Below are 27,930 nucleotides of genomic sequence, written 5' to 3'. Positions count from 1 at the left end.
CCCACGTGTTGCCAGACACTTGAAAGCATTTGAATGGTGCTATTCTTTGTCAGTCACACAGTGAGCACTTTATGAGACTGTTTATTGCCCTGAATTATAATGGCTGAATGTGGAAGCTACAAAGAAAGCCAAACAGCTTTCACTGAATACCCAGGCGGGTGCTCAAACACTTCTCTCAAGGGCAAGCGAGGGAGTCGGGGGTTTAGACGCCTCTTGTAGGTGGCTGGGGACTAGCCTCGGGCTCCAACGGTTAGGCACCGCTTTGTTTGTTCGTGGGCAGCCGCTAGGCGGTGCCGGAGAGCCTCGCTGGTGGGCGGCCAGATCCCCGGCTCTCATCCTCACCCTTCGGCCCGCCTCCGCGGCCCCCGCGCAGAGACTACAGCTCCCTTGGTTCTCTGGGAGTGGAGGAGGGCGGGGGCGAGGGCGGGCCTTCCGGGCGTGTGTTTCCGGCGTCGGCGGCCGCGGCCGGGGACGGTGTGAGAGCGGTAAGATGGCGGCGGCGGCGGTGGTGGAGTTCCAGAGAGCCCAGTCTCTACTCAGCACCGACCGGGAGGCCTCCATCGACATCCTCCACTCCATCGGTAAAGGTCGCCGCGCGCCCTCTCTGTCCCCGCTGGTCCAGCTAGGCCTGTGTCGGTCGGCGGCGGCGGAGCGGGGCCGGGCTAGCCGGCACCGGTGCTGCTGACTCACTGTGTGTGTGTGTGTGTGTGAAAGAGAGGGGGGCCGGGCCGGGGGCCCCGGGCCTCTAGGAGCTCCCTGGAGCCCCGGGGCCTCCATCCCCGTGGGAAGCCCCGAGGCAAGCCCGGCGTCCACTCGCCGGCTGCTGACTCACGGTGGGCTCGGCGCGCGGAGGGAGAGTGGGCCAAGCCGGGGCCCCTTCGCTCCCCAGCCTTGTCTCCCGCTCTGGCCGGTGCGGGCTGGCCCGGGACCGTGAGCGGTGCCGGCCGGCTGGCGGGCTTTGTCACGAGCTGGTGTGAGAACCTCCAGTTGAGGGCCTGAGAAACCCGCTCTGGACAGGCATTTCCCGCCCTTGTTGTCAGTCCAGCCTGCTCGGGTGGGAGTGCGAGCGCTCGCTCTTCTCTTGGAGTTTCCTTTTCTCCGGACGCTGGAGCTGCTACTTCTGCCAGCCCACCGTGGAAAGCTCCACTTTCAGGGGGCTCTTCCTGAGTGTATTTTGAGACACCGAGGGGGCACACACCTCAGGTTGGCATTTGGTTTGGGGAGGTGGCTGAGAGGTTCCTTTACCCCCCCGTGTAGGGTGTGAGAACCAGATGTTGGGGTGGGACCGCCCGGCCCGAGGAGGTGACTAATCGTCCTAGACTCTCCCGGAGAGGTTTGGAAGAGAGTTCAGAGAGTTAGTTATCAGCCGCGGAGTTCTGCGAACTCTTTGGAACCTGCCGGCTGCCCTTTGCCGGGGAAAAGGAAAGAAAAACGTCTTAGCACTGTAGTATGATTGTCTCACACATTGCATGCGAATGGGGGAACTGACGTGGGAGCCCGAGCCGGTTGCTTCCGACAGTTTTCTACTGGGATTCAGGTGTGAACAGAAATAAATTTATGATGACACAGAGGGCTTTTAATGCTTATCCATCAAGGGTTCAGATAGGGCTAGCTCTTCACTACGCAGGCAGTAGTGATGTTTTTAATGTAGCTGGAGAAGATTCGGATTGAATCAACAAGTAGTTCGAGAACGCACGTGTACGTGGGACCTCCAGGCTGTTGATTTTGCAGTTGACTCATAAGTCCGTTGAATTTTGGTTCTCCCGACTTCCATGGAGAAAGGACAGTGACAGGATCTTGATGTCTTTATCTTTAGGGCTACTAGAAAAAGGGAAGAAGTGGGGTTAAGATGCATCAGTGAATGGATGATGTTTGTAAATAAAGGCTGTATTTCAGTTTGAAGTTCTGATCTTAAGTCAGTTACAGTTTCAGAACTAGTTACCTCAATGTGTATCTTTTTTTTAATGTGTATTTTTATCCTGTGGATACACACTAGTATTTACAACTAATGTGAGAAGCATGGGTTTTATTTTTTGTGTGTAGTGCCTACTATATTGTCTTTTATAAAGTGGGAGTTATGGTAAACATTATAATCAGAGTATTTCTTGCTTGCCCACTGCATTAGGAGAGAGTTCACTGAAAGCTTCTTTGTTAGAGTAAGCTTGAGTCATGATGCTTGACAGCCTTACTTTTTCCAGACTCCATCATGGAGTATCAGAATTTTGGTTTTTGTCAAGTCATGATGCTTTGTAAGAGAAGTGATAGCTAGTGATGATTACTAAACTTATCACTACAAGCTTGAAGAGGCTGGCCAGTGTTTAAGTGGTAGAATAGTTACTAACAGTTGGAAGTGGGACCTATAGCACAAAGGTATTTAAATAGGTCCCAGATCCCTTAAACTAGCTTCCCTCCTAAGGACCACACTGGAGCTGTGACAGGATTGTTTTTCCTGAATGGCTTTGTAGAACTGTTTATTCCTAACACACCCATCAGTTGAGGTTCTCCACAGGCCTAAAGTTTATTGAAAGACTTGACTTTATAGTTAACAGTAACTTGGTCATTTGGTTTTAGTTTGTGGCAAGTAAATTTGCAGTCAGGTATGTTTAATATTTTAACAGCGCCTGGCATGGGGCGTTCCTCCACAAGCGTAAAGAACTTGTTTTGTTGAAATTTTGCATTAGCCAAGTGACAGCAACAGAAATCGCCAGTGTATGTGGGTGAGGGAAATTCTAAGTGGTAGAATGAAAAGGCACATTTAAATTCCAGAGAGAGGAATCTGTTCTGATGAGATAGATACATGGGACATGTACTGCATGATCAATTTACTTTTTCTTGTTTAGAGTTTTTTTCTTTTAAAGCTCTCTAGCATTTGTGTTTTGCTAACTGTTTGAGTTTATATTTGGTCTTGTGAGGGTGAAATTTCCCTTAGTCTTCGTTTTCTGTCAGAATTTTAAGAGGGTTTGCGTTTTCCTCTCCCAGTGAAGCGTGACATTCAGGAGAATGACGAGGAGGCGGTGCAGGTCAAGGAGCAGAGCATCCTGGAACTGGGGTCTCTCCTGGCCAAGACTGGACAAGCTGCAGGTAAGTGCTCCAAGTGGATTGCTTTCTCTTACCTGAGATGCTGCGTGAAGTTTCACTTTTTTTGAGGGAATATAGGACTGCATCCACACAGTTTATTGGTATTGAAGTTCCATTTTATTGCCCACTTGTTGAGCTTTAGTTTTCTATCAGGAAGTTAAGAGGCCTTTAAACTCAGTTCTTTCATGGATGACTTGTTCTGCAGGTGAAGGAAGAATCCTGTTTCTGTTGGGATATGGTAACCTGTGGTTTGTTTCTGCTTCAGAGTTTCACTGCATTCCCTTACATGTGGGCAGTAGCAGTCTTCGCTGCTTTCATGGATCTGTTCTGATGTATTTAAGGTGGAGAGTACCTAGGCCCCTGCTTTCAAAATGACCAGGGATTTTGTATCCAAGGAAGTGATTTGCTGTCCTTTTTTCCTGATACACGATGAGTAAGACATTAAATGGAGAGAACCTTCCCAAGATTTCTCCACTGGTACCTAGAACTTTGTATCTGTTGTTGCCCAGTCTAGTTGTAATGGAACCATTGACTTTCCAGGCTCGAGGTGATACTCTGATGGGCGTGTCCTTGGACTGAGAGAGTCCTGTTGACCAGGAAGGCCTTTGACCAGTGAAGTGGCAACAGTATTCAGAGAGTAGCCTGCTTAAACTTAACATGGATGATTTTAGTTAACTTTAAAGTGAATTTAGAGCTTATCTGATTAGAATGGATTAAACATAGTTGATCTTGTGGATTACTTTCTCCCAAATTATGTTGTTATCCAAGAGGATGATAGGTATGCCTTAGCAAAACTTCTTGAAATTGAGAACAAAGATCTTTCCCAATTAAGGGTGATAACTTACTAATTATTAGACTTAATCAGTAGAAAGTTGAGTAAAGTTGTATGAAATTGGGAGGATGTATTTATATGGATCTTGTATCTTATTTAAACTATCTTTAAAAAGAAAAACTGTTTTTAAGTGCTTACTGTGAACGAGTTACTTTAAGCCCAAGTGGGATTTAGCTTACTGAACCCTTGAAACGGCTTGATAAGGTAGATACTATTACCCATTTATACTTGAGGAAACTGAGCACAGAAAAGTTAGATATCTTACTTACGGGCACCCGGTTAGTATGGGAGAAACAGGATTTGAATCCATGTAGTTCTACTGAGCTCGTGACCTGGAGTTATAAAGGCTATTGCTTTCCATAGTTATTCACTTATGAGTTATCAGTGGTAGGTGGTGGTTTTTTCATTGTATGCTGACTTTTATTTAACATGTATATGGATTCCTTTTGCCTGTCAGTTAACGTTGCAAAACAGTTTTAATGATTAGTCCACATGATATATAATTAATAAAGTAATTTTCCTGAATTAGAAAGCCAGGTGAAATTATTATTATTTTTTGGCTGTGCTGCACATTTTGTGACATCTTAGTTCCCTGACCAGGAATTGAACCTGGACCCTTGGCAGTGAGAGCACAGAGTCCTAATCACTGAATCACCAGGGAATTCCCTGAAATAATTTTTCTGTTGTTGAACCATTCAGATGTCTACTTTTTCAAGTAGAATGGATAATTAAAAACAGCATGTAGTATAGTCAGTGTTTCAGAAAACTTGTCTGAGAGTGTTACTGTTTTGCTTGAAATTACTATTTCCTGCTCTACTCCCCCCTTGTTCATTGCCCTCCCCTCCCTGTGATCCATACCTGAGAAGTTTAGAAGTGTACAGGGAAACCTACTGGACTCTTAACAGGTGAATCATAATAACTTTCAGAAATGTTTCCAGGTTACTTCTCGTTGTTTTCTGAGAAAGACTTTGAGGAGTATGTTAAGGAAGTTTGGGTCCTACATTCATTTACCTATCTTTGCTATTAATAATTGATCAGTTTTTGGTGTTTCCTTTGAATTTGGGGTTCCCTGAGAACAGAACATCTGTCTGTTTTGTTAATTTTCAATTTTGTTTTGTTATGCATTTCATATATGGCTAGAATTGTGCTGAGTAGTCTGCTCAAATAGGTAGGGTCCCTGCTGGACAGTAGACAACTTGGGAATTAGTGAATAAGACTGTCTGATGCATGCTTGTGATTGAAAGTTGTGGTCTTCATTATCAGACATGATGCCTTGGCTCGGGACCTGCAGATTTCATAACCTGAAACCCTTTAAAGGAGTGTGCTGAGTTCTGTGAGGTTCTGTAAAGGAAGTTCTGGTCATACATTTGCAAATAACTTCAGTAAGTAAAGAAGGAAGAAGTGAATATGATTCTATCAGAATTAAAAAAAAATCATTGTGTGAAAATGCAAAGAAACAGGGAATATAACTAAGAATGAATAAGCTACAGTAATAGATTAAAATGAAAAATGAACTGAGTCTTTTGGCAACTAAGAGGTCATTTGCTTTTCTGTTAGAGCAAAAAGAATAACTTGGAAAAGATTCTGTCGTTCTAGCAAGTGCTAGAGAGAAAGGCAGATTCCTTAGCTCATGTTTCACTTCTGCCTTTTCCAGGAAGGAAAATGATTAAGAAAAAGATAGAAATAACACCAGAAAAAGAGAATTAAAGCCAAGGTAGGTGAGAGAAGAGAGAGCAAATTCTCTTTTTCAGTAAGTTCAAGTTTCTAGGCTCTGACAATTTCTGTCTTTTAATATCAAAAGAATAGATGTAGCAGATATGTTTATAGAGCCACTATGATGCTGAGAAAAATCATGAAGGATGGAGAGGTATAAGGAAAATGAGGAGGGGCAAACATTATTCCACTTTTCATAAGATAATGAAAAGAACAAATTCTAGACACTGTAAGCTGGTAATCATCAGTAAAGTTCTGGGACAGATTATTTGATTAGGTTTTAATCAAAAAAGCAGTGGGTTTGTTAAGAAAATATTATTCCAAACTCACCCTAGTTCTCTTTGGTTAGCCTTATCAGATCAGATTTGCAGGACTCCGTGGACAATGGCTTGCCACCTGTTTTTGTAAATAAAGTTTTGTTGGAACATAGCCATGCCCATTTGTTTACATATTACCCATGACTGCTTTTGCACTACAGTGGCTGAATTGAGTAGCTACCACTGAGACTGTGTAACCCACAAAGTTGAAAATATTTACTATCTGGCCCTTCACAGAAAAAGTTTGCTAACCCCTGGTTAGGAATAGTGATATAAACATATCTGATGTAAGCAGTCTTTGAACATTTGGCATGGCAAATGGATCGATTGTTGACCTGGAGGGAAGTCTCTTGCATCAAGTCATAGGGATCTGTACTTGTTCTGGTCAGCATCTGGCATATGACTAAAGCCACAGCAGAAGGTGTGCTTATTTCTGTAGATGATTCAGTACAGTAGAGAACAGATTTAGGATTCAGGGTTGTTGCCAAAGCCAGCAAGACTAAATTGTGTAGAAAGGAAAAAGTTATAAACTTAAACTGTTTATCAAAACTGAGGAACCGGTTTGCACAAAGACCTTATGGACTCAGTCTGAACAAAGAGTACTATTAGCAAAAGCAAACATGCTTTCTTGTGTTACATGTGGCAGTCTGATCAGGAGAACTGAGCCATAACTCTACTGGTCGGACCCTACGTGGAACATCGTTTTCAGTTCTGGGTACCACAAGTGGTACGTTTGCAAACTAGATTTTATTTGGAGGAGGGCAACTAAGGTGACAAGTAATCTAGAAACCAAGATGTTGGAGGAACAGTTGAAATAGCTAAAGCTATTTAGCTTGGAAAAAGGGAAATTTAGGGAGATACATGCATGTGTGCTAAGTTGCTTCAGTCATGTCCGACTCTTTGCGACCCTGTGGACTGTAGCCCGCCAAGCTCCTCCGTCCATAGGATTTTTCAGGCAAGAATACTGGAGTGGGTTGCTGTGCCCAGGGAGATACAAGTGATAGTTATCTTCAAATATTTGAAGCCATGTGGAAAGAGGCTATGGACTTACGTTTCAGAAAAGAACAATTGAGTTTGACCAAGATTGGAATTATCTGCTTTCTAAACATTTCTGTCACTGGAGAGTGTTCAGAATTGTTCCAGGATAATAGAAAATGCTGTAGAAGAAGGGATGTTGCACTCGACTACTTTTAAAAAGCTATGATTATGTAATTGAAGTTTGCATAAGTGCACAAGGAATTTGAGGGAGAGAAACGGGTGTAGCCTGGCATTGGCATGGAAGACTCAGTAGGACTTCAGCCGACCTGAAAGGGCCTCTAAGCTCCTCGTAGGTCAAGGTGATGGGGTGGATTCCAGGTGGCAGCGCAGCAGCGAGGCCTGGCCGCAGGCGGTGTGCAGTCAGTACAGGGCTGAGCGGAGGGACAGCATGGGGAAACCTGAGGCGGCGGGCGTCCCAGGTCAGGACCGGGGAGTGAAGGGAAAGGTGAACTGTTCCTCTCTGTATAGAGTTCCTTTTGTACCTGACACGCCCCGTGGTTTCTGTGACTATGCTGGCAGATGAGGATTTCAAGACCCCTAATTAGCATTCTCTGGAGGGGGAGGTTTGCTTGCCCTGAATTCGAGTTCTCAGGAGGATGAGTCTACAATTTGAGGCAGTGACGCTAAAGTAATTTTAACCTACATTCCAGGAGTACTTCCTTAGTTGGTCAGTTGAAATATTCTCTAATTTTCACTCTTGTTTCTAAAGATGCCCCCTTAAAATTACTGTGCCACCCTCTGTTCTCACACAAGACGGGAAGAAGCCTCTGTGGTGGTCACCCTTTTTGTCATAGTTTAAGACTCAGGTTTTGTAGATTAATGAGGAATTTTAAAAGGGTACAGTACAACTTTAAGGGACAGACACCCTAACTTTCGTGTGAAAAACTGATTCAGAAGAGTGCCATGGAAATTACATTGGTAAAAGGCTAAACTGGGCATAACTTTAGGAAGGGAGGAAAAAAGGAACCTGAAATTGAAGATCTCTGTTGAGATTTCCAACTAAGACAGTCTTGGAAATTAGAAAAAAAAATTTCTTTTAACTCTATAACCTGATAAATTTGTTGGCTGTGGGGAAGTGATTTTGTTCAAGATGGTTGAGGCATGGCATAGTTCATGTTCTAGAATACTGCTTTCTGAGAGTGTGAGTACTTTGCTCTGCTCATGAGGTAGAGAGCCTTGAGCATTTCCCAGGACCCTCACAGTAATCCAGTGGCCAAGTGGGGAATGGAATACAGATTTGGTGTAAGCTGTTAACGTTTTTGCTACTCTGTTACCTGCTGAGAATGCTTTGAATTCCTGTTTCCTTTTGACTGCTCCCAGACATAAGTACTGATTTTATTATCTTGGTATGGTAATGGGTATTTTGTCCCTAATATTGATGAATACTTTTTCCTGTGACAATTGCCTTCCACAGAGCTTGGAGGACTCCTGAAGTATGTGCGACCCTTCTTGAATTCCATCAGCAAGGCTAAAGCCGCTCGTCTGGTCCGATCTCTTCTTGATCTGTTTCTTGATATGGAAGCAGCTACAGGACAGGAGGTAAGCTACTTGAATGACAAAAGAGACAAAGTTTTGTTTGGAGCGAAGTCTTGTTTCAGTGAAGGAAGTGCCTGCCTGCACTGTGGTGGTATGTGGAAGGGACAGCCGGGAGGACAGCGCAGGACTTACCATGTCAGTTTCTCTTTGTTACAGGGCATTTGATACTTTGAGTCTGTTCCATGCTTTGCTTTGTAAGTGGAGATTGTCAGTGGTCCCTGGAATCCTCATTACCTCAGGGTCACAAACTGATTCTTGTCTTTGAGGTGTTGTATTGCCACACCTTTGTAATGTTTTCTGTGTCTGGTACTCTGTGTCACAGAGCTCCTCATGAGCACTAATTAAGTCTCGTGGCATCCCTTCTTGGCGTGTCTTGTATGCATTTATGCCTTTATTGAGGAGTGAGCATCCATCTCTGTGTCTCGTGTGTACTGAAGTGACTGGCGTACCTGTCCATGTCCTCTACGTGTTCAGACTAGATCCTGAGCTGTACTGAAGAGTGCCTCTTTGGAATCACTGAGCCTCTTCCAGTTCTTTTCAAAGAATTATTGTCTGCAGTTCTGGAGAAGGAGACGCTACCAAAGTTAAAACTCATTCTGTAAAAAGTGGTAGATTCAAGCAGGGTGTATGGTGGCTGCTTGAATGTGTTTGCAGGAAGAATATAGTTGTTGTCTTTTCTATATTGCTCAGCAGTCATTGAATGTGTGCTGTGTTAGGCACTGTTACAGGTACTAGGGATTCATTTGTGACAGTGTACAGTTACTGCTCTCATGAGGATTATATTTTAATGAGGAAGGCAGATAATGAACAAATATATAAAATGTCAACTGGTATAAAGGCAGGGGTAGGAATTGGTAGGTAGTTATATGTCTCATTATTTTCCATGGCCTCTGTGGGTGTAAAAGATATGAAGGGGCTTAGTGGTGTATTGAATAAACAATGGGGAACTTCAGAAACTTAGCACTTATGGATCTCACTTTGAAATCATGTCTTTTGTAAAATCTGGTTTCTTTCCTTAATGATTCTTTGAAGCCTAGTTTAAACACCATAAACTAACTTCATTATAGAAAATTCATTAGTAGAGAAGTCTTTAAGTTCATTTGTTTTTCGCAGAACTGTGTTTCATGATAGTAGATCAAAAACAGATATGTAGATGGCTGCCTTTTGAACCAAAGCATTAGAGTTATTTTTATGAATAATTTAAAAGAAAAAGGAGTGTTTCAAAGAGGTGTTACTCTTGTGTAATCCTAACTTTTAAAAAAAAATTGTATTTGTGCTCATGAAAAAGTGATGCCACATTTTTTGTTTGAATTAGGATGCCTTAGAATGAGCTGACCAATAAATGTTAGCTTGAAACAGACTAATAAATGTTACTTAAAACATTTTAGGCAGAAAAAATTAATTATCCAAGCTGCTTCTTTGACTCAACTCTTGGAATTTGTTTCTTCCTGTAACAGTGAGCTGGCTCAGTGGATAGAACTGCATTTGTTTGATGGTCAGTTCTCCTCCTCCTGTATCCAAATTATCTAAATCATAATTTGGTGCTCTCCTGTAACTGGTTTGTGGGATTCCCTGGCCTTTGTCTTGTGGCTCCATGTCTGGTTAGGCCTTCCTTTTAACTGTGTGTGTACATTGCTATTCTTCATTGTACATTACTTTCTTGTCAACCAGAGGCTTTTCTTCCTTATCCTAGGGTGAAAGGAAACACTCTCACATATTGTGTCTTTTGATTGTCAATGCTAAGACCTATTGGTCTTTTTTGTTTGTTTGTCTTTATTGATTAGTAGTTTAGCTTTTTATCTAGAGCCAGAGTCTTACTCCACTTAGCAGGTCTTTCAGTAATTTTTGTGGATTACAGATTGTTTGTTTGGTTTGGAATAAATTATGAACCATCCAGATAGTTCTGTCTGCACCTCAAACTCAACATAGCAACATCAACATCCAACCATTTATTAAATTCTGTCAATGCAACTTTCTCCAATCTTTATTCTCCACCTCTTTTTGTATTGTTCTCTATGTACAACTGCCATCTAGTTTGGGTTCTAATTATTTCTTCTTTTTTTTTTTTTTTGGGAGGTATTGTTCATGTACAACAAGTTCTAATTATTTCTTAGACTATTGCAAAAGTCTCGCACCACCACTTTGAGAGATATCCTACCCAGTAACCCTCTGAACATCTTATTCCTGTCTGTACACCCCTGACTTGAGCCTTCCATGGCTCTCTATTGCCTGCAGAATTCGTGTTTCATGTTTCTCTACAGTACAGCTTATCAGGACGGTCTGGTCTCCTGGTACTCTGAAGTGTACGTTACTGTGATCTGAACTGTTCAGTGATTCACGCTGTGTTTTGTACATGTTATATTCCTGATGGTTTTGCCTTGTATGATGGTCACTTGAACATTTGCTTTATTTTTTTTCCTGTAATGCAGTCTCATTCAGATGAAGCCCTGTATACCTTGTAGTATCACAGTGCCTTTCTCATTCCTAATTCATGGCTATTCCGTAACCATGGCTACCTCTGACCTCACCTGCCATATTATTCTTTCTTTTACTTTATTTACAGCTGTAACACTGGCTTTAAACTGTTCTAACTTTGGGGCATTTTTATGCATTTAATTTTTTTTTTTTTTTGGCCATGTTGTGTGGCTTGCGAGATCTTAGTTCCCTGACTAGGGATCTAACCTGTGCCCCTTGCAGTGGAAGCATGAAATCTTAACCACTGTACTTCTAGGGAAGTCCCGCTCTCAGCCTGATCTTAACACAGCCTTTTTTCTTCTTCACCATTTTCTTCTTCATCATTTCAAGTCTCTGTTTCCATCTCATTTCCTCAGAGACCTTCCTTTATCACTGTATCTAAAATACCCTATTTCTGCTTTCTTCATGTTTGTTTTGCTTATTAACATTCATTTCCTACTTAGAATATAAATTTCATGAGGATAATTACTGTGTCCTATTCACTGCTGTAACGTCCACACTTAGAGTAGTTTGGCCCAAAGAAGCTACCTAACTAGTATTTATTGAAGGAATATATGGATCATGCCTTCTCTATGGTAGATGCTCAGGAGATATTTTGTTGAATTAAGACTTAAGTTTATTGACTTGAGATACAACTATGGGGTATTGTTACTGCATTTGTCTACGTGACTCAAGACCTCTGACTTGGGAGAGTGGAAAATTCTAGATTCTTTTAAAATTCTTTGATTGAGTGTTGGGAAAGGATAGAAAGGATAGAGGAGCAAGGCATAGGTAGATTACTGTCATAGAAGTACTGAGGCCTAGGGCAAAATACGAAGTTTTAGGACATCAGTAAGAGATCTAGAAGTGTTGGGGAATTTAACATGAAGAGTATGGGGAGGGGATTTTCCTTGCCTTTTTGTATTTGATGACTCACCATAAGTCAGATAGAGCTACAGCACGGTCTTCAGCTTGCTGTGTTCCGGAAGCTGACGTGATTCAGGTTAGGTTCTTTTTTTTTTTCCCATTTATTTTTATTAGTTGGAGGCTAATTACTTTACAGTATTGTAGTGGTTTTTGCCATACATTGACATGAATCACTCATGGATTTACTTGTGTTCCCCATCCTGAACCCCCCCTTCCACCTCAGGTTAGGTTCTGGTCATTTGCCTAGGAAGTGAGGCTGTATGGGTGGGGTGGGCGACTGAGGATTGGGATGGTTGGCAGGGAGAAGGGGAGTAGAGATTTAGGGTGAAGAGGGAAGAAAGAAGACTGAACCAGATCCTTAACCAAAGAGTGAGCTGAAATTCCAGAATTGATTTTACCTTCCAGGCATGTCTAGGCAATGTCTTTGGGAGGCCATTTTTTGGTATAGTCTATCCAACTGAAGCACACAGTAGCACATTTTAAGAAACCTTACATCAAAAAATACTGTTGAATTAAATAGTTATTTTAATGGAAAAAAGGGAGTTCGTGCTAGAGAATTTCAAGTGAATAAAGGCATATAAAAAATGGTTTAGTGTATTTATTTAAAGCTTAAAAACATATCTAATTTGACTGTTTTAAGCTGTTGCACTCAAGTAAGGGCTTCCTCCAGAGGCATGGACTTCTTGTGTGTTATTATTTATCCCCTTTATCAGTCATTGTTAGCATTAACAAAGCACAAAGCCTCTCAAACAAAAGGGCAGTGAGTGGCCTTTAAATTTTTTTTCTTAGAACTGACGCGCTGGTTTCACCGATTATAATCTTAGATATTGCAAATCATGTACCCTGTAATTGAAAACTGATCATTCATGTAAAAATTATCTGCTGTAGGAGAAATGTCTCTATTGACCTGAATTTACTAAGTGTGAGTTGAGATTGGGTCAAGTTCTGGTCCCAAAAGCTGATGATGACCTTGGGTGAGTCACTTAACATCTGAACTGTCAGGGAAATGGGGACAGGTGAGATGCTAGGGTAGAACTCAGTGTTTCTTAACTAGGGGTATGTATCAGAGAGGCCAACCTTTTATTCCAGACTACTGAATCAGGTGTAGGCATTCATTTCAGCATTGTTAAACTTGCTGGGTAAGCGTTTCTTAGTCCCCCAAAACACGGAGGACTAAAGACTTATTCTTGTTGCTAAAAATATTCAGCAAAATATTTTCAGTTCCATTCATGTATGAACAGAAATCTTACTTTGATTTTAGTCTTTTAGAACAGAACTCAAAACTGAAATTGTGATTGGCCTGCTTTTATTTCAAGTTTTGTAGAATTCATGAGGGTGGTTGAGTTTAGAGTTGGGGATTAAGTAGCCACTAGGGGGCCCCCTCCGGTGAGATATAAAGTTTTCATTGACTCTTCCAAATACCAGGTAGTCATTCATTTATCTACTGAGCTTTATTTTACCAGTTAGTTTTCTGGAAAGCTCGGTTTCTTTTTATCTTATGCTCTGATTATGAATCTTAATATAAATTTGTAGTAACAGAAGTGATAGATGATCTGCAGCACTTAATATGTACTTGTCAGAGCTCCTGTGGCAAGGATACCTGATGGCATGTAGACCACCTGGCATAGAACACTTCTTTAAGTTAGTTACTTTGCATGGGACATTACTGCTTGGGTAGCAGGTAGAACTGGGAGTTCAGTTCTTTTATAGAAAGTTTAAAAAGCCCCTTTAAGTGTTAAGCTAATTTTAATTTCTTTTTACTCACTTTCATACATGCTAAGTTTGCTGTACTGTGATGAGAATTGTTACTTGCGCTTTGTAGACTCTGGAAGGGAAGAGTCATCTGGGCCTTTTGAGTCTTAAAAGCACCTATTGGAAGAGTAGGACACTTGTGCCTAGACTGAGAATTTCTCCCCTTTATGACTGATACATTCATGTGAACACATTACTGTTACTATTCAGGAGAAATTTCTGCTTTAAAAATGTCTCAGCCATTATAGAACTAACTCTACATTCCAGGACTGCATATGTAGCCTGGGTTCCTCCTGGGAAGGTAGATGAGAAATCTTGAAGACAAAGCTCTTTTCCGAAGGAACACAGTCTAAGCACAAGTATACTCTGTGTGTAAAAAGCCAAGTTGATTTTCCATTATGCTATATATATTGAGATACTATGATCAAGGCATGCTCCTGAGACAGTAAACATGGATAGTAATGCATTAGGAAGAAACGAAGCTGTTCTCCCAAGCAAGGCTTGTGGGAAGAACGTGAGCACATAATGTTGCATATACTGTCTCTCCCTGTTGCAGGTCGAGTTGTGTTTAGAGTGCATCGAATGGGCCAAATCAGAGAAGAGGACTTTCTTACGCCAAGCTTTGGAGGTATGTGCCTGCGTTAGTACTGATTTCAGGTCTCTAGACATTTGACAGACTGTGAACATGAGTAGCACCATCCTGATCAAAAGTATTTTCAGCAGCTGTGTATTATCCGTGCACCCAAAATGATGGGTAGTAGACCTGCTCATGAGAATTGCTCTGGTTGAAGCTTTGATACCAACCTGCTGCTTGGCTCAGAAAAGTAAGCAGCAACATGGTTTAGTTACTGGCTGTAATAGGAGATAATATCATGGGCTAGATGATTTTTTTTTTAGGCTGAATTTGATGCTATTATCAAGACTTGAATATTCAGCAGTAACAGTTTTGTGACTGTCAATCTTTGATTTCTTTCTTTGGCTTTTTTTCTCCCCTTTCCATCAGTCAATGCCTTTTCTCTTTCCTAGGCAAGACTGGTGTCTTTGTACTTTGATACCAAGAGGTACCAGGAAGCATTGCATTTGGGTAAGTAAGCTGGTGGAAGCTAGTAAAGTGTCTTAGCTGGCTCTGTGTATGTGAGTGTGCACCTGCGCTCAGTCATATCTGAGTCTTTGTGACCCCATGGACAGTAGCCCACCAGGCTCGTCTGTCCATGGAATTTTCCATGCAGGAATACTGGAGCAGCTTGCCATTTCCTCCTCCATCTCAGCTGGCTAAATGAATGTATTCTGAACCTGGGTACTCTTATTAGTTATGTATTAATAATTTATATTCTGCCTATATCTTAGAAGATTTAAAGTGGCTTACAGTTACTGAATCTGTCATGGAAAAGTGGCATTTAGAAGTTCTAAGAAACTGTCTGTCAACATTAGGGAACAAAAGGGTAGAACTGCAAGTATTTATTGACCGTTACATTTACTATATCTGTTTATCATTAAAATCAATTTTAAAAATAAAAAAATTAACTGGATGTAAATACATATAGGAAACCTGAAATGGGCCAACTAAAGGCTGCTTTTGGCCTTTAAACACCCTTAAATCTTTGCTTGCTGCTTTTTAAAAAATTAATGGATATAGCTGGACTATTTTCTCCAGGTAGAAGAACACGACTTTCATGATCTGTTAAGTTGAAAAATTGCCAGTATGTAATTCTTATCCTGCAGAAGTGCTATTTTCATATGGTTCTAACAAGTAGCATTAAAAGAAAAAAAACTGCTTTAACAGAGATATAATTCACAGACCATAAAATTCACCCTTTAACAGTGTACAGCCAGTGATTTTTAGTCTGTTCACAAAGTTGGGCAGCTGTCACCACTATCTGATTTCAGAACATTTTCATCACCCTAGAAAGTAACCTTGTATCCATCAGCTGTCACTCCTGTTAATCCCCCATTCCTCCTCTGTGTGCCCACATCCCAGGGCAATCACTAATTAGTTTTGCCTCTGTAGATTTGCCTAGTCTGGACATTTCATGTAATGGAACCACACAGTGTATGGTCTTTGTGATTGGCTTCTTTCTCTAGCATGTTTTCAGCATTCATCTATGTTGTAGCATATAGCAGTGCTTCATTCCTTTTTATTGCTAAATAAGACTCCATTGTACCATATTATCCCTTCATCAGGTTGATGGACACTGAGATTGTTTCCACTTTTTGGCTATTATGAATACTGCTATAAACAGGTTTTATGTGGACATGGTTTTCTTTCAGGTATATACCCAGGAGTAGAATTCCTGGCATATAGTGACTCTCTTTAGCTTTTGAGGAACAGCCAAACTGCTTTTTATTTTTTTTCAAACTGCTTTTTAAAGTGGCCACACCATTTTACATTCTCACCAGCAATGTATGAGGAGAGTTCCAATTTCCCCACATCCTCACCAACACTTGTTGATATTGTCAGTGTTTTTAACTTTAGCCATCTTAGTGGGTGTGAAGTAGTATCTCATTTTGGTTTTGATTTACATTTCCCTAATGACTAAATTAATGATGTTGAGCCTGGGGAAGGAGGAATATTTGGAGAACATTAGTATATCCTAATCTCTTTGCTTTCCCCACCAGCCCTAGTGCCTCATGTTTCTTATGCAGTCTTAGGATTATTGGACAGGAATAGAGTGAGATCAGGTGCTTGTCTGAACTGGATAAGTAATTTCAGCATTTTCTGGGTGGGGATTCCTCCTTTATTTGAATCTTAGGAGTAAGCTCATAGGATTCTTGGCTGTGATGTCTTTTGTATGCAGAAAGGCTTCAAAGAGATCTGTGTTTCTCTTTTGGAAGACAACACCTTAGTAGACAATTTAAATCTTGTAAATAGATAACCTCTTTTTGAGTTCAGGCAGGTTTCTTTATCCTGAGTGTTCTTATAAGGGTGAGAGAGGGAAATAGTATGGTATTAAAGTATTAAGATTATGGCTAACAAAGAGGTATCTGTGTTTTCTTTCTCTAGGTTCTCAGTTGCTTCGGGAGTTGAAAAAGATGGATGACAAAGCCCTTTTGGTGGAAGTACAGCTTTTAGAAAGCAAAACCTACCATGCCCTGAGCAACCTGCCAAAAGCCCGAGCTGCCTTAACCTCTGCTCGAACCACAGCAAATGCCATTTACTGCCCCCCTAAATTGCAGGCCACCTTGGATATGCAGTCAGGTAACACCCTTAGAAACTCATGGGATGTTTTCTTAAAGCTCATCTTACCTTACAGGTGGAAGGAATGGGGAGTTGGGGCTGAAGAATAAAATTGGCTGTTTTGGCTGAGGCTTCCTCAGGGAAACCGGTTGGAAGGTTATCCCTCTAACTAGCTGCCCCCCTTACTCTTCACTTGCTATGAACTGCCTAAATTATATTAAGAACTTACTTATCTGTGGTTGACCGGGCAACCTGATTGTTGGCACCAGCGTCCTAGAGAGGTCTCACTTAAGGTTTTAAAAAGGTCTTCCTTCTCTTCCATCTTTGTCAGTTACTCAGGATGGTGGCACTTCTTTCCAAGACTGGACTAACCCACCTCTCTTGACAGTTGGAGACCTATAAAGCATGCTAGACTTTTCTAAAGGACCTCATATCAAGGCTGAGGAAAGGACCCAGCCCCACCCCCTACCCCGACAGGAGAGTGTAGTGAATTGCCTTCTTACGGAGTGTGGGAATTGGGCTGGGAGGCCATGGATTGGCAGTAGGATACTTGTAGTCAGCAGCTTTTATTAGTTATGATTTATTATTATTATTGAAGGGGTGTTGGGGTTGGAGGCAGAGGACTAGTTTAAGCCCTGGTGTTACCTCTTTGCACTCTCTGTTTTCACATAAAACTGTCAGAGGGAGATAACAGCTGCTGTGCTTGCCTCTTAGGTGTCGTAAATGTCACTTGGCATGTGTTGTCATTCAGGGAAAGAGCAGAAGCTCTAGAAAATGACTTTTCTAGGTTGAAATGTTAGTTTTGCGAATTTCTAGCCGTGTGATTGGGCAAGTTACTTAATTATCTTTAGTTCATCTGAAAAATGGTGATGATAATTGTACCTCCTTACAGGATGGTGGTGAGGAGTAAATGAGATGGTGAATGTAAGCTCTTATCACAGGACCTTGCTTTGACCATAATTGACACTTTGTTTAAGCCACTGCTGTTCATTATGCTCTTTCTTCATGGTCAGGAGATGAACTTGCATCATATTTCTCAGAGCAGATGGAGGCCGTTTTTATGTGCACCTTCTTTATTTCTCTTTCCTCCCTAGAATTTGTTTCACTGTCTGTTTTTACCTGTTACCAAGTGTGATCCTTCTACCTGCCTTTATAAGTTTTCAGTTTTCCAATTCTAAGTCCAGTTTTTCGTCTCCACTTGGATCTTCCTCAGTCTTTGAACTACCCCAGCTAAAAAATCACTGTCCTTTGTCCTTTTAAAATTGCTGTCTTCTCCTTTTCTGTCACGCTTATTGGAAAATCTGGAAGAATATCATTACTTTGGTGTCTTTTTTGATTCCTTGCAAGAGAGTTAATCCCCTGTAATCTCTGACTTCTGTGGAGATGGGACACTGTCGGACACTGCAGCCTTCTTTGACAGCAGTGTTTTCTAGGTCCTCCCTTGACTGATTGTCCTCGTCTCTTCCCTCTGTTGTCTCTCCAGTGTGGGTGTTCCTCAGTGTTGTTTGCTTAGTTCTTGTCTCTTCCTGGTCTCCCCTTTTCCTGTCTCGTCTCATACTCTTCCATGGCTTTAGTTGCCCCGTAACACACAAATGGTCTCCTCACCTAGATTTCTGGTAGCTTCTCTGTTCTGAATTCCATACCTAAATGTTCTGTAGATCGGAATCTCAACACATCAAAAACCAAAATTATTATCTAACTCTTCCCCTCACACTATTCTTTTCTGCATTTCCTATTTTTGTTAGTGGTGTAATTACTGACTTTGGAGTGATTTGGATTCCCTTCCTCTTCTTCTCCCTTCATATCCAGTCAGTCACCGGATGAGGTTGAGTCTGTCTCCACATCTGCCTTTTCTTTTCCATCTCTACAGTCACTGCTGTCATGAATGCCATTGGACCTCTGGCGTGGTCTTTTCACTACTCTAAACGTCCCTATCACTTCCCAATCCATCTTGCTTACTGGTCTCATTTTTTTGGAAACACAAATCTGATCATGTAAATCCAGTGACTCTGCATTAGCCTCTTTAACAGTGCATTCTAAGGGAAGGCACTCTTTTCACGCTTATCTTTGGTTTCAGTCCTAGTCACTGAATGACTTCCCGTGTTCCTGCTGTTGTGTATTCTCTGCTTGGAGTTCCCCTTTCCATCTTGTCCCCTTGACAAAGTCTCATGCATCCTTCTAGATCCAGCTTGCATGTCTCCTTTATAAATCCTCATGAGTGCCTTCTTCACTTTGGACTTCCCTGTGGAGTGTATATTCTTTGGTACGTATTATGATACTAATCTCCTTGTGTCTGTTTTGATGACCGCGGTGAGACTGTGAGCTGCTTCAGCACCTTATTCATATTTATTTCCTCTATAACAGCTATATCAGTGCTTGGCAAATGGTGGACCCTTGTTAATATTGGTGTGGAATGAGTAACAGGCTACTTTTTTGTTTTTTTTTTTTAAAATAATGTCCTATACCAGTTGCGATGGTTATAGTCATCATGTGGTCTGCATTTGCTCATGTATTTGAGAATGCAGTATACCAGTTCTTGGGCCTTATTTTACTTTTTTTTTTTTAATACCAGTCTTACTTTTCGTCTGGTCTATTCTGGCTTTGGACGGGGAGGAAAGGAAAAATGGGCATTTGTCTCATTGAATTTGGCAGTGTTAGTAGTAGTTTGTTGGATATTTCTGAGGGAAGTCTCCTTGGCTACAGAGGAGGCTGGGTTTTCTCCAGGCCTCTGTGTGCTTACTTGCTCAGTCATATCCGACTCTTTGCGACCCCATGGACTGTTTCTAGCCAGGCTCCTCTGTCCATGGGGATTCTCCAGGCAAGAATACTGGAGTGGGTTGCCATGCCCTTGTCCACGGGATCTTCCCAACCAAGGGATTGAACCCAGGTCTCCTCATTGCAAGCAGATTCTTTACTGTCTGAGCCAGCAGGCAAGTCCCCAGGCCTCTACAGTTAAGTATAAGGGCCTGATTCCTATGGTTGCTAAACGGGAGGCTTTCTGGGAAAATAAAAGCCCTGGGTATGGCACATACCACTCAGTAGTGGTTATCAAGTGGAAGTTCCCAACTGGTGTGCCAGGCACACAGGAATATGACAGGTGGGTCTGAAACATGGATCCCCTGGGGGCATGTATGAGCAGTTTCATCCTTTTACTCCAGAATACTGAGTACTTTCTTCTGTACCTTGCTGTGAAAAAGTTGGGAAGTCCTGAGGTAGACACATGGATGGGGCTGAGGCAGGCTTAGAACTGATACAGAGAATCTTAGGCTTAGATGTCTTTCAAGCTAGAGAGTACTGTTTTTCATGTCATCCCAAGTGATAGCATAGGTTGGTAATAATTGCAGGTTCAGTCAAAGTTAGGCTTATTGGGAGCAACCCAGCTTCTAAACAGCAGAGAATTGGTTAGATAAAGTATGTAGCATATCAACCTAAAGAAATACTGCTTAACTGTTTACAGTTAAGTTCATAAATTTGGCATTACGTGAAATTCATGTATTGACTGCATCACAGCAAAAGTACATCTATAAAATTGTAAATGACCAATATCTGGAATGAGACTATATAAGAGGTTGGATTTCTTTTTTTCCCTCTCATGAAAGCTGCTTACATTTAAAAATGTCAAGCTTAGAAAAGTTATCAGAAAGAAATGGTTCATGTTATTAAAACCAGTAATTTGGGCAGAGCAGGGAGAGATGTTTGGGTTATCTTTCTGACTTGTGAAGGTAATGTCACAGAGAGTGAACATGGCCTTGTCTAGAGGTCCCAAAGGGTAGTGGGACTGCTGTGGCGATGAGATGCATGAGGACCATATGTGGTTTTTAGGATCCCCTTTAGTTGGGTCTCTAACTCGTTTAGAATTAATATTGGTAGATGATGTTGAACTGGGAGTTCAAAGCCCTGGGTTCTAATCTCAGCTCTGCCACTAGATGGCAGTGGCTTTGGGCAGGTCTCTTATTCTTCCCTGACCACATCAACAAGTAGATGAAGTTGGGATAGATTTTTGAGGCCCTTTCCAGCTGTGATATTTTATGGTTTTGTTACTTCATATGGTTCTTAACCCTTTTCTTTTCAACGCCCAGGTATTATCCATGCAGCAGAGGAGAAGGATTGGAAAACTGCATACTCATATTTCTATGAGGCTTTCGAGGGTTATGATTCCATCGATAGCCCCAAGGCCATCACATCTCTGAAGTATATGCTGCTGTGCAAAATCATGCTGAACACGTAGGTGCATGTTAACTTGGGGGTATGAGCACTCAGGTCCTTGGTCTGAGATTTTCTGCCGTGGCAGGATAACTTGGGCCGGGAGATTGGCCAGTTACAGAAGCAGTGGCTGCCACCTTGTGGGGTACTTAAGGTGGAGTGGGAGGATCAGAACTAATCCTAGAGCACTCTTCCTCGTCTTTTAGAACTGGGGAGACAGATTTGAGAAATAGCCTTCCCAGCCCCTCTGAGTGTTCTCCTTACCCTGCATTTCTGTCTAGAGAGTTGCTGAGCACTGGACAGAGGGCCAGGAAATGGCTTATAGACCAGCACCAGCCACTAGGCCTCCCGGAATGGGGGGGTTAAAGGAGAGGTGAGGGAAAGGTTTGAAAAAGGGCGACAGCGGCGAGTGTGACAGCTCGATGTTTTATAAAGAGTTCTACAGAATTTTTCCACGGTTCTTTTTTGGGAATACATGAGATACTGACTGGGATTCTTTTTTGGATCTTGGGATTAAACAGAACTTGTGTTTTTAAAAGATCTGTTATACTGGGATTTGATCTATAAAGTCATTTTGCCTCCTGGATTTATTACTTTTGGTAGGTTCAGCATAGCTTTTTTTTTTTTTTTTTTTTTTGGCCACGCCATGAAGCTTGTGGGATATTTCCCCAACCAGGAGTTGAACCTGGGGCCACAGCAGTGAAATTAGGACTCCGAGTCCTAATTATTGGACTGCCAGAGAAGTCCCACTGTGGCTTTCTTTTTTAAGTTGAGTTTTTCTGCTTTTCAGCAGGGAGCCCAGAGTGGAGAAAGCCTAGCTTCTATGGTGTCAGGGGCATATGGATTTAGGGGTTGGGGCTGATTACCTCTGTGGGCAGAGTCTTTTCACAGAAGAAGAAATTTGCCTAAACATATACTTAGAAACATAGCATCCTAGAGCAATTGACCAAGTCTGTCTTTTTTTTCTAGCCCAGAAGATGTCCAGGCTTTGGTGAGCGGGAAGCTTGCACTTCGGTATGCAGGGAGGCAGGTAGGGGATGCTTTGACTGCAGTTCTGATCTCTGCTCACTCTGAGGCAGTGTGTGGTCAGTCACGGTGTTCACTGATACCGTACCCTTCAGGTCGCCATTCTACTTTTCATTCTGCCCTCCCCCGCTTATGTGCATCAAGCTCCTTTAGTATAATTCCTGTACTGTTAGTTCTGGGCCTGAAAAGTCATTGTTTGGTGCTTTTGTGGGTATCAGGTGGTTTGAGGGACTTAACTCAGAATTGAACTGTAGCATTTATAGGGGGTTAGGTTGCATTTGGCTTCAACCAGAAAGTATATCTCCTATGAGCTGGGCTTGAAAATTTAATGTATGGAATAATATTCTCCAAGACAGTGGAGCCGGGTAAGGTCTGGTGCACATGTCCTTCAGAGAGGTTGGATTGCCTGGTGCAGAAACTAGGATTTGATGGCTCACTTGAGGGCTTCTCACATCCATACCTTCCCACTCATTTACTGAGTTTGGGTGTGGTCATGAAGAGACCTTTGGTGGTTGGTAGCCCTGTGTGAGATGCCTTTTACGCCTGAGGAGGTAAGAGTGCCCTGTGTAAAGGTGATGTCTCAGATGTGTGCATCATCACTTTGTATTTTGCTTATCACTGGGAAGTAAAAGTAGTCTTTCTAGGTTTTGAGTGAGTTGTCTCTAAACAACAGAAATGTTGGCCATCTCACTGTATCTTTGACGGAATGTCCATTGCAGATGATCTCTTCCATCTATACAAATGGCCCTAATTGACTTTTCATCAGAAGAAGTGTCAGATCAGTTCCTCGTTTTGACCAAAATGATATATTACCGTAGTGAAAGACTCACCGTCATATCTAGCATTAGAGTTAAGGAGGTGGGCCAAGAGAGGTCAAGTGTCCAGAACACAAGGGCAGGTAGCTGGTACTGGTGAAGTCAGACTTGGAGCTTGGGTTATCTGGCTCTAGTTTCAGGCTGTTCTCATCATTTTTCGGTCTGTAGGACAGATGCTGGAAACAGACTCTACTAATGATGAGTTTTGCATCGTTTTAAAGGTAGAAGACACTACCTTCCTTGTTTACGTACAGAGGCTGGTACCAGAGGAGTTCTTTCTTGTTCTTTGTACCTTGATGACAGCTTTCAAGCAGGAGTCAGGCCCACCTCTCAGATGATGAATGTTGTAGATTTCTTGCTGAGTGCAGGCTTACTAGCTTGGTCAGGTGTCTTGTATAACCAGATTAGAGGTTGCCCCTCAACCTTTGATTATACCTTCATCACTCTGGGGTTTTAACATTCAGTGTAATATGTAGAGTTTTGATGCCTCAGTCCTAATGAAAGTAAATCTTGGCCTAAGTCCTGCACCAAACCCAGCAGAGTGAGTTTTGGTAAAGCACAAGGTGTGATCAAGTCTCAGGGCAGGAAGGCATCTGGGGGTGTAGGTAGGGGTAGGGAGTCTTAGAGAAGGGGGAAGAATTCACACGTCTCTGGCCATTTTCCCTTTCAGCTTCTCATCTTTGGAGAATGCTTTATCAAAGCCTCTCTTTTTTGAAAAACTTTGTACTTCCTAATATCTTCACATCACTTCCGCTTTTGGAGGGAAACTGGTTGGCACACAGTGGTATTCCATTCCTCTGGCTTTTCTTCGCAGGCCTCTGGAGAAGAAAAGTCACAGGGCAGGTTCTTCCTTACAGCCAGGAGTTGTGTGGATGTATCATGTTTCTTATGATTTGTGGAGATGTGAGTGTGCGGAATAGATCACTGTCACTATTTTTCTCTTTATTCTTAGACAGAAGCATTAAAGTGTGTGGCTCAGGCGAGCAAGAACAGATCACTGGCAGATTTTGAAAAGGTAAGCATGGCATTGGGTTGGTAGGGAACCAGGTGGAGGGGAGGGGCATTTAAGTACTTAAAATTTTTTTTCATCTTTAAATGCTTACAGTTTCACAAGAAGTTGTAAAGATAGTACAAGGTGATCTCATGTCCCATTCACTGAGTTTTCCCCAATGGTTACATCTTAAATATAGCACAGTATCAAAACCAAGAAGTAGAGACTTCCTTGGTGGTCCAGTGGCCAAGACTCCCAGTGCCGGGGGTTCAGGGGGCCCAGGTTCCATCCCTGGTCAGGGAACTAGATCTGTGCCATAACAAAGACCCAGTGCAGCTAACATAAACAAGTAAACATTAAGAAACCCAAAGTTAACAACTCTTCTCCCCACCCCCAAGAAGTAGTCAAGCACTTTTGTACAGTGAAACTTGAGTTGTGAGATCTCATTTATATAGAGTACCTTTCAGTTTCAAAAAGTTTTGTCATCCTTCTTGCACTTGATTTTTCACAACAAACTTGTTACCTGCGATTTATGCTTGGGGAAGCTGGGATTTAAAGACGCTAACTTGTGTCAGGGTCTGACACAGGCAGCATGCGACATGGTCGTAGATGTTCCTTCAGCTCCAGAAACACCAGGTTTGCCTCTCCTCTGTGGACATCAGTTTTGATGTGTGCATCTGGGCTGAAAGACTCTTCCTTAGGATGAAGTTCTAGGCTTACTTAGCCTCCCGTGCCTTTCACTCAATGTTTGCGAAGGTTTGGAAAGGGAGAAAGACCTGTCTAAGCAGTAGGGTGAGACTTATACTTTTCTGAGTCTCCTTCCTGTTAATCTGAGTATAAAGAGCAACTTAATAAAAACAAACCTAGATCCAGGAAGAAAAATAGAAACTAGACATTGTGGCTCTCTGACTGTCCCCAAGGTCCATCATCTTCCTTGAGATTTCTTGTCAATTTCATTTCCTTACTTGGCTTGATTTGCTTGCTTCCTTTAACACTTTATAGCATAGCTGAAATGAGGCGGGATACTGAAGAATATTACTAAGGATAAATAGATCACATGCATGAATAAACAAAGAGTCTAGATCATTTTATCCCCAAATTTGGATGAACATTTCTAGCAGGGATTAAAAAAAAGGACCGTGATCAGGTATTTGGGAAACATTAGGACTAACACAATTAGAAAGGGACCTTGTTTTCTGGCACCTGCAGCTATATTATGCTGATGTTTCTTATAAAACCCCAAGAGCTAGCTGTGGAATTCAGCATTTCCCATTATTTAACAGCATTGCCTCGCTCCCACTGCCTTGGAGGCTGTATTTGTTCTGTGAAACACATTGAGGACTGCTTGTGCAGTGAATTCGGCTTGTAAGCCGAGCTGCTTGTGGTGCTTGCATGGTTTGAGTGGTCAGTGTGAGGCTTTCAGACAGAAACATGGTGCCTAGGGTAGGCTCCTTCTTTCATTTCTTCGTGTTCCTTGTCTTCTGCCTTCATGGCACTTCCTTCATTTCTCCAAACCCTCCAGACCTCTTGGGTCACGTGTGTAATTACAGGGGCCAGCACACTCCTTAGGAAGCTGCAAGTAGTGTGACTTTCAGTCCTCTGTGCCCATCTCTGCTGTCTCGGCAGGCCCTGACAGACTACCGGGCGGAGCTCCGGGACGACCCCATCATCAGCACACACCTGGCCAAGCTGTATGATAACCTACTGGAACAGAACCTGATCCGGGTCATCGAGCCCTTTTCCCGAGTACAGGTATGAACCTCCTGCGGACTCCTGCTCTTCTCTGGTGGGAGGGGGTTTCTGGCTCAGCTTCCTCCCTGTCACCCCCTCCCTTCCCACACTCATCCAGATGGGAACTCCCTACCAAGGGTGTGCCTGGGAGTAGGCAGGAGACCCCCTAAGAGCTTGGGATTTTTATGACAGGGAACGAGAGCTGAGGAGAGGGGTGCTGTGGGGTAGAGGCTGGTGAGGTCGCCCCCTGCTTGTTTTCGGTGCAGTCTCTTCCCCGCTCTTGCAGTCACCGAGCATGTGGGAGATGCTGTCTCTTCTGGGCATGTGGGACAGGAGTGTGATCATTGTAATGACGCAGGGTAGGCAGATGGACCAGGCACGGCTAAAGAGGATCTGGCCCTGACATTCAGCCAGGATCCAAGATAGAGCACTACCCTCATCCCAGTATTAGAGGCAAAAGTAAACCTTTCCCTGTTGGTGTCTTTTTACCTTTCCTTTTAGATTGAACACATATCTAGCCTCATCAAACTCTCCAAGGTAAGGAGTCCTGAGCTTGTCTGGAGGGTAGGGATGGGGAAGGGCGCGCGTGGAGGGGCTGCCGTTGACACCTACCAGGCCTTATTGCAAAGCTCCCCAACCTGCTGCTCAGTGGAGCCTGGGGGCCGTGGGCTCAGAGTGGAGCCGCGCTGTTGCTGTTTCAGGCCGTTTGTCCTAAGACCCTTTTATGCAAGACTTTTGTGTCACTGTGCTGTCAGTAGATGGATGATCCCTAATCATGTGCTTTGATTTTAGGCCGATGTGGAAAGGAAATTATCACAGATGATTCTTGACAAGAAATTTCATGGTGAGTAGGAGCCATACGGGTGAGGGGGCTGGTGGAGGTGATGAAGTGGTGAAGAGGCATCGTGCTCTTGTTGACGTTGAACAACGATGCTCCGTTGTTTCCCTTGGTGGTGCCCTTGGACCCTTGTCCCCCTCATCCCTGTGATGAGCGCGTATAATAAACACGCACAAATAGAACAGGAGGGTGATTTCTGTTGCCCCTCCTTTCTGGAGAAAAGTGAGGCAGCTAGGGAGCGGGCTGCATCTCCAGTGCTTGTGTGTCTAATCCTTGCTTTTACCTGGGTTCGCTTGTGTTTCCTGCAGGGATCTTGGACCAGGGGGAGGGTGTCTTGATTATTTTCGATGAACCCCCAGTAGATAAAACGTATGAAGCTGCTCTGGAAACAATTCAGAACATGAGTAAAGTAGTGGATTCCCTCTACAACAAAGCCAAGAAGCTGACATAGGTGAGTGCTGGTGCCGGGTCCGGCCCGGGCAGTGCTGTCTTCTGCCTGCTGAGACTGAACGCCTCCCGGTGGCCTCGCGGGCGGCTTCCCCGATTGACACTGCTCTGTCTTCTCTTGCAGAGTTGGATCTGTAGCGGTCCTTTGGAGAGTGTGTGTGGCGGGAGAGTGAAACCTTTGGGGAAATGCTAGGAGATTCTTTTTTCTTTCTGTTCTACTTTTCGCTCGGAAAGTTTTTAAATCCTCATTTGGTGCATCTGTATTCCAGCCGATAGGTGTGCCAGTTTTCATGTAATCTTTACTGGCCCGACTTGGGAGTGGGGAAATTGCTTAAAAAAAAAAAGAAAAAGAAAAAAAAAAGGTTATTCTAAATAAAAGGAAAAAGGCTTACACTACCTAAAGCTGTGCTCTCTGCCTCCCGGGAGAGGGCCGCCAAGCCAGGCGCTCCACCAGCCACCGGGGCTCCTAACCCACCCGCTGGGCGTCACCTTGCCTCCTCTTCCGAATTGGGTGTTTGCCTGACCATCAAAGCAGCGACTTTTTATTCTGTTTGTACCGAACCAAAACAAACAACTGTGTATAGACTGCTCTTTTCTTTTTTATTTGAAAATGAGGCGTTTCGGTGTTCTGTCCCCTGCCATACGGCCCGTCCGCCCGCCCTTCCCCAACAGTGGCCCCAGCAGACTGGCCGAAGGTCCCGCCGCCGCCACCGCAGCAGCAGCAGCGCCTGCACGGCTCCGCTCGACCCGGGAAGGAATGGGACGTGGCTGGGAGCTCGTGGCCACATGGGGAGCAGTGTGGGCCCTCAGGGGCCTGCTGTGCATGTGGCTCTTTTTAACACAGTAAACTAGATTAGACGTCAGTGTTTTAATTGCCCCCCTCCTCTGCTCTTTTCTGTCTCTCCCTCTTCCCCTCTACCCCCGCGGCGCCCCCCCCCCAGATGACCACCCCATGTCTCCCTTCCTTCCTCCTCTCCCCACAGGGGAGTTAGGCTGTCTGAAACCCTTCAGCTTCTCTTCCCGTCCCACCGCTCCTCTCCTGCTGTCAGATGGATTT

General features: G+C 43.2%; 1 protein-coding gene across 1 annotated transcript; it reads left to right on the top strand.

Moving 5' to 3' along the window:
• Positions 1–427: 427 nt before the first annotated feature.
• On the top strand, positions 428–27,269 carry PSMD11 (proteasome 26S subunit, non-ATPase 11). Its single transcript, XM_043903070.1, has 14 exons — positions 428–581; positions 2,980–3,081; positions 8,393–8,517; positions 14,204–14,275; positions 14,674–14,731; positions 16,649–16,843; positions 20,902–21,046; positions 21,995–22,055; positions 23,819–23,881; positions 25,484–25,609; positions 26,090–26,125; positions 26,381–26,432; positions 26,735–26,877; positions 26,998–27,269. The coding sequence occupies exons 1-13, from the start codon at positions 491–493 to the stop codon at positions 26,875–26,877; spliced, it is 1,269 nt and encodes a 422-aa protein (XP_043759005.1). The 5' UTR covers positions 428–490; the 3' UTR covers positions 26,998–27,269.
• Positions 27,270–27,930: the final 661 nt, after the last annotated feature.

This window comes from Cervus elaphus, chromosome 5, assembly GCF_910594005.1.
Source record: "Cervus elaphus chromosome 5, mCerEla1.1, whole genome shotgun sequence".
Taxonomy (NCBI): Eukaryota; Metazoa; Chordata; class Mammalia; order Artiodactyla; family Cervidae; genus Cervus; species Cervus elaphus.
This window is presented reverse-complemented; position numbering and strand designations above follow the sequence as displayed.

Bases quoted from the DNA above. Each gene is read 5' to 3' on its own strand.
- PSMD11 (XM_043903070.1), top strand. From the start codon at position 491: ATGGCGGCGGCGGCGGTGGTGGAGTTCCAGAGAGCCCAGTCTCTACTC. The intron at 21,047-21,994 runs GTAGGTGCATGT...TTTTTTTTCTAG, and splicing joins TGCAAAATCATGCTGAACAC to CCCAGAAGATGTCCAGGCTT. The intron at 26,126-26,380 runs GTAAGGAGTCCT...CTTTGATTTTAG, and splicing joins GCCTCATCAAACTCTCCAAG to GCCGATGTGGAAAGGAAATT.